This window comes from Corvus brachyrhynchos, unplaced genomic scaffold, assembly GCF_000691975.1.
Source record: "Corvus brachyrhynchos isolate BGI_N302 unplaced genomic scaffold, ASM69197v1 scaffold166, whole genome shotgun sequence".
Taxonomy (NCBI): Eukaryota; Metazoa; Chordata; class Aves; order Passeriformes; family Corvidae; genus Corvus; species Corvus brachyrhynchos.
Genome location: NW_008239671.1, coordinates 18,005 through 24,453, shown reverse-complemented (window position 1 = coordinate 24,453; position 6,449 = coordinate 18,005). Strand labels below are relative to the sequence as shown.

The following is a 6,449-nucleotide window of genomic DNA, read 5'->3' as shown; positions in this document are numbered from 1 at the left end:
CTGGGCAAACTCTGCCATCCCATCCCAGGAATTCCTGGGAAAAAGGAGCCTCCGGAGGAACCTCGTGGATCCCCACAATTCCCTGCAGAGAAATCCGGGAATGGCATCAGCAGCAACAGCTGGGTTGGGATATCGACAACATTCCTGCGTGGGAAAAAAAAAAAAAACCTGGATTCCCCTTTCCCGGCGGGATCGAACGCGTGGGGAAGGCGAATTTTCCAAGCTCAGCCATTCCATGAATTCCTGGTGCCGCGTGGAAAAAAAAAAAACAAACCCAAAAAAAACCGTGGGCGGGATCTCTCCGGGCAGGTGGAGGAGGAGCTGCAGGAGCAGGAATTCCTGGATCGCTGCTTCCAGGAGATGCTGGAGGAGGAGGAGGAGCGCGATTGGTTCATCCCGGCGCGGGATCTGCCCCAGGGAATGGCGCAGCTCCAGCAGCAGCTCCAGGGGCTGCCCGCGGCCGACGGACGCGGATCCCAGGATATCCTGGTCAGCATTCCCGGGAAACGCCTCCTCCTCGGGATTCCGGGGCTGCTCTGGAGCTTTGGGATTGGGTCCTGGATGTTTGGGAGGGTCCCGTTCCTGGAGTTTTCCCATCCTTGGGGATGTCCCTGGATCGCTGGGATTGGCCCATTCCCAAAACTGGCCCATTCCTGGAATTCTCCCATCCTTGCAATTTTCCCATCCCTGGAGTTTTCCCATCGCTGGGAATGTCCCTGGATCCCCGGAATTCTCTCATCCCTGCAATTGGCCCATCCCTGGGACTGTCCCTGGATCCCTGGAATTGTCCCACCCTTGGACTTGACCCATTCCTGGAATTCTCCCATCGCTGGGAATGTCCCTGGATCCCTGGAATTGGCCCACCCTTGGACTTGACCCATTCCTGGAATTCTCCCATCGCTGGGAATGTCCCTGGATCCCTGGAATTGGCCCACCCTTGGACTTGACCCATTCCTGGAATTCTCCCATCGCTGGGAATGTCCCTGGATCCCCGGAATTCTCTCATCCCTGCAATTGGCCCATCCCTGGGACTGTCCCTGGATCCCTGGAATTGGCCCACCCTTGGACTTGACCCATTCCTGGAATTCTCCCATCGCTGGGAATGTCCCTGGATCCCCGGAATTCTCTCATCCCTGCAATTGGCCCATCCCTGGGACTGTCCCTGGATCCCTGGAATTGGCCCACCCTTGGACTTGACCCATTCCTGGAATTCTCCCATCGCTGGGAATGTCCCTGGATCCCCGGAATTCTCTCATCCCTGCAATTGGCCCATCCCTGGGACTGTCCCTGGATCCCTGGAATTGGCCCACCCTTGGACTTGACCCATTCCTGGAATTCTCCCATCGCTGGGAATGTCCCTGGATCCCCGGAATTCTCTCATCCCTGCAATTGGCCCATCCCTGGGACTGTCCCTGGATCCCTGGAATTGGCCCACCCTTGGACTTGACCCATTCCTGGAATTCTCCCATCGCTGGGAATGTCCCTGGATCCCCGGAATTCTCTCATCCCTGCAATTGGCCCATCCCTGGGACTGTCCCTGGATCCCTGGAATTGGCCCACCCTTGGACTTGACCCATTCCTGGAATTCTCCCATCGCTGGGAATGTCCCTGGATCCCTGGAATTGTCCCATCCCTGCAATTGGCCCATCCCTGGAATTCTCCCATCCCTGGGACTATTCTTGGATCTCTGGAATTCTCCCATCCCTGCAATTGGCCCATCCCTGGGAGTCTCCCTGGACTCCTGGAATTCTCCCACCCTTGGAATTGGCCCATTCCTGGAATTCTCCCTGAATCCCTGGAATTGTCCCTGAATCCCTGGAATTCTCCCACCCCTGGAATTCTCCCATCCCTGGGACTATCCCTGGATTCCTGGAATTGTCCCACCCTTGAAATTGGCCCATCCCTGGAGTTTTCCCATCCCTGGGAATGTCCCTGGATCCCCGGAATTCTCCCACCCCTGCAATTGGCCCATCCCTGGGACTATCCCTGGATTCCTGGAATTGTCCCACCCTTGAAATTGGCCCATCCCTGGAGTTTTCCCATCCCTGGGAATGTCCCTGGATTCCTGGGATTGTCCCACCCTTGGAATTGGCCCATCCCTGGAGTTTTCCCATCCTTGGGGATGTCCATGGATTCCTGGAATTCTCCCATCCCTGCGATTGGCCCATCCCTGGAATTCTCCCACCCCTGGGAATGTCCCTGGATCCCTGGCATTGGCCCATTCCCAGAACTGGCCCATTCCCAGAATTCTCCCATCCCTGCAATTGTCCCATCCCTGGGAGTCTCCCTGGATTCCTGGAATTGTCCCACCCTTGGAATTGGCCCATTCCTGGAATTCTCCCTGAATCCCTGGAATTGTCCCTGAATCCCTGGAATTCTCCCACCCCTGGAATTCTCCCATCGCTGGGACTATCCCTGGATCCCTGGAATTGTCCCACCCTTGGAATTGGCCCATCCCTGGAGTTTTCCCATCCCTGGGAATGTCCCTGAATCCCTGGAATTCTCCCATCCCTGCAATTGGCCCATCCCTGGGAGTCTCCCTGGACTCCTGGAATTCTCCCACCCTTGGAATTGGCCCATTCCTGGAGTTTTCCCATCCCTGGGAATGTCCCTGGATCCCTGGAATTGGCTCATCCCTGGAATTCTCCCATTCCTGGGTCTATCCCTGGACCCCTGGAATTCTCCCATTCCCGGAATTCTCCCATCCCTGCAATTTTCCCATTCCCGGAATTCTCCCATCCCTGGGAATGTCCCTGGATCCCTGGAATTGGCCCATTCCCAGAACTGGCCCATTCCCAGAATTCTCTCATCCCTGCAATTGTCCCATCCCTGGGACTATCCCTGGATCCCTGGAATTGTCCCACCCTTGGAATTGGCCCATCCCTGGAATTCTCCCATCCCTGGGAATGTCCCTGAATCCCTGGAATTGGCCCATCCCTGCAATTGGTCCCGGATCCCTGGGAGTGTCCCTTCCTTGGAATTGGCCCATTCCTGCAATTTCCCCATCGCTGGGACTATCCCTGGACCCCTGGAATTCTCCCGGGAAAATCTCAGGAGAATCTCGGGAAAACCTCGGGAAAATCATGGGAAAATCTCGGGACAAGTGCGGGAAAATCTCGGGGGAATTGTGGGAAAATCTCGGGGAAATCCTGGGAAAATCTCTGGAAAACCTCGGGAGAATCTTGGGAAAATCGTGGGAAAATCTTGGGAGAATCCTGGGAAAATCTCAGGAAAATCCTGGGGAAATCGTGGGAAAATCCTGGGAAAACCTCAGGAGAATCTCGGGGAAAATCTTGGGAGTATTGTGGGGAAATCGTGGGAAAACCTCGGGAAAATTGTGGGAAAACCTTGGGAAAATAGTGGGAAAATCTCGGGACAATTGCGGGAAAATCTCAGGAAAATCATGGGAGAATTGTGGGAAAACCTCGGGAGAATCTCGGGAAAATCGTGGGAAAATTGTGGGAAAAATCATGGAAAAATCGTGGGGAAATCTCAGGAAAATCTCGGGAGAATCTCGGGAAAATTGCGGGAAAATCTCGGGCGAATTGTGGGAAAATTGTGGGAAAATCTCAGGAAAATCACAGGAAAATCGTGGGAAAATTGTGGGAAAATCGGGAGAAAATCCTGGGAAAACCTCAGGAAAATTGTGGGAAAATCTCCAGAAAATTGGGGGGAAATTGGGGGAAAATCTCGGGAGAATCTCGGGAAAATTGTGGGAACACCTCAGGAAAATCTCGGGGAAAATTGTGGGAAAATCCTGGGAAAACCTCGGGAAAATCGTGGGAAAACCTCGGGAAAATTGTGGGAAAACCTTGGGAAAATAGTGGGAAAATCTCGGGACAATTGCGGGAAAATCTCAGGAAAATCATGGGAGAATTGTGGGAAAACCTCGGGAGAATCTCGGGAAAATCGTGGGAAAATTGTGGGAAAAATCATGGAAAAATCGTGGGGAAATCTCAGGAAAATCTCGGGAGAATCTCGGGAAAATTGCGGGAAAATCTCGGGCGAATTGTGGGAAAATTGTGGGAAAATCTCAGGAAAATCACAGGAAAATCGTGGGAAAATTGTGGGAAAATCGGGAGAAAATCCTGGGAAAACCTCGGGAAAATTGCGGGAAAATCTTGGGAAAATTGGGGGGAAATCTCGGGAAAATCTCAGGAGAATCATGGGAAAATCACGGGAAAATCTCGGGGGAATTGTGGGGAAATTGTGGGAGAATTTTGGGGAAATGGTGGGGAAATCTTGGGAAAAATCTCGGGAGAATCGTGGGGGAAATCGTGGAAAAATCTCCGGAAAACTGGGGGGAAAATCGTGGGAAAATTTTGGGAAAATAATAGGAAAAGCTCAGGAAAATCCTGGGAAAACCTTGGGAAAAGCCCTGGGGAAAATGGTGGGAAAATCGTGAGAAAATCCTGGGAAAATCTCGGGAAAATCGCAGGAAAACCTCGGGAAAATCTTGGGAGAATCCTGGGAAAATCTCGGGAAAATTGTGGGAAAAGCCTGGGAAAACCTCAGGAGAATCTCGGGAAAATCTTGGGAGTATTGTGGGGAAATCCTGGGAAAACCTCAGGAAAATTGTGGGAAAACCTTGGGAAAATAGTGGGAAAATCTCGGGACAATTGCGGGAAAATCTCAGGAAAATCATGGGAGAATTGTGGGAAAACCTCGGGAGAATCTCGGGAAAATCGTGGGAAAATTGTGGGAAAAATCATGGAAAAATCGTGGGGAAATCTCAGGAAAATCTCGGGAGAATCTCGGGAAAATTGCGGGAAAATCTCGGGCGAATTGTGGGAAAATTGTGGGAAAATCTCAGGAAAATCACAGGAAAATCGTGGGAAAATTGTGGGAAAATCGGGAGAAAATCCTGGGAAAACCTCAGGAAAATTGTGGGAAAATCTCCAGAAAATTGGGGGGAAATTGGGGGAAAATCTCGGGAGAATCTCGGGAAAATTGTGGGAACACCTCAGGAAAATCTCGGGGAAAATTGTGGGAAAATCCTGGGAAAACCTCGGGAAAATCTTGGGAAAACCTCAGGAAAATCGTGGGAAAACCTTGGGAAAATCGCGGGAGAATCTCGGGAGAATTGTGGGAAAATCCTGGGAAAATCTCAGGAAAACCACGGGAAAATCGTGGGAAAACCTTGGGAAAATCCTGGAAAACCCTCCGGCAAAGCCCTGGGGAAACGGAGCTTCCGTAGGAATTCCTTTAGGGATCCCCCCTTGGCTTTTAGGGATTCCCTGCAATGGGATTTTCCCGCCGGAGCTTCGATCCCGGAGCGAGGCCGATCCCGAAATTCCAGAGATTCTTTGGGAATCCCGGATTCCCCAGGGAGGAGCTGCCTTTTCCCAAATTCCTCTTTTCCTTAAGGAATCCCCGTCCAGGGAATCAGGAATTGTTTGGGATTGGGAATCCCCGTCCAGGGAATCAGGAATTGTTTGGGATTGGGACAGCGATCCCACACTTCCCCCTCCTCCTTTTCCCGTTTTCCCTTGGAATTTCCCCCCCCATTCCCTCCTTCCCCTCCCCCATTCCTCCACGTGCTGGGAATTTGGGACGAGGCGTTATCCCAAATCAACTCGATCCTTGGGGTTTTTTGGGGGTTTTTTTTGGGAAGGGGGCGGAGCCAGAGTTTTCCTTGGAAAACTGCGGCGTCTCCAGGAGAAGCTTTGGCCGCCCCGCCCCTTCCCGCTGATTCCTGATGATCCCGGTGATTCCCGATGATCCCGGTGGCTTTGGAGCCGCATCCCACATTTCCCCTTCTGGAAAAGCTCCCGGGGTTTTCCAGCCATGGCCGGGATTTCCTGGGCGCTTTTGGCACTGCTGATTCCAGGTGAAAAGATCCCTAAAAGGCTTTTTCCCGGTTTTTTTGTTCTTCCCGCTCTTTTTTAAGGGAATTTGGCCCCAAAAGCCGCTCCGGCAGCTCCGGGGCTGTTCCCGGGGCCGTTCCCAAGCCGGGGATGTGCCATCCCTGATCCCGACCTTTGGCATCTCCCCCACCCTGGCACTGCCCTCAGGCGGCCTCGTTCCTGCTCTTCCAGCTTCTCCTTGGGTCCAGAGCTCTCCCCAATCCCATTCCTAATCCCATTCCCGATCTTAATCCCAATCCTATTCCCAATCTCATTCCCGTTCCCAATCCCATTCCCATCCGTATTCACATTTCCATCCTTATTCCCATTCCCAATCTCATTCCCATTCCCATTCCCATTCCTGATCCCAATCCCATTCCTGATCCCAATCCCATTCCCACTCCCACACCCAATCTCATTCCCAATCCCATTCCCAATCTCATTCCCATCCCCATTCCTAATCCCATTCCCATTCCCAATCCCATTCCCATACATATTCCCATTTCCATCCTTATTCCCATTCCCACTCCCACACCCAATCCCATTCCCATTCCTAATCCCAATCCCATTCCCATCCTTATTCCCATTCCCAATCCGAATCCT

The 6,449-nt window shown here is 52.3% G+C and overlaps 2 protein-coding genes across 3 annotated transcripts in view; both read left to right on the top strand.

Moving 5' to 3' along the window:
- The window catches only part of LOC103621126, an 11,704-nt gene extending 5,841 nt beyond the window's left edge, over window positions 1–5,863 (top strand). The window contains exons 2-3 of one of the 2 annotated variants that reach the window (XM_008639877.2): window positions 310–554; window positions 5,368–5,863. In XM_008639877.2, coding sequence (XP_008638099.2) covers window positions 310–554; window positions 5,368–5,692 — 570 coding nt within the window. In that variant the 3' untranslated portion in view covers window positions 5,693–5,863. The other variant, XM_017742431.1, reaches the window with a different exon arrangement.
- On the top strand, window positions 3,025–5,426 carry LOC108448673. The gene is made up of 2 exons (XM_017742430.1): window positions 3,025–3,636; window positions 4,469–5,426. The coding sequence occupies exons 1-2, from the start codon at window positions 3,404–3,406 to the stop codon at window positions 5,364–5,366; spliced, it is 1,131 nt and encodes a 376-aa protein (XP_017597919.1). The 5' UTR covers window positions 3,025–3,403; the 3' UTR covers window positions 5,367–5,426.
- Window positions 5,864–6,449: the final 586 nt, after the last annotated feature.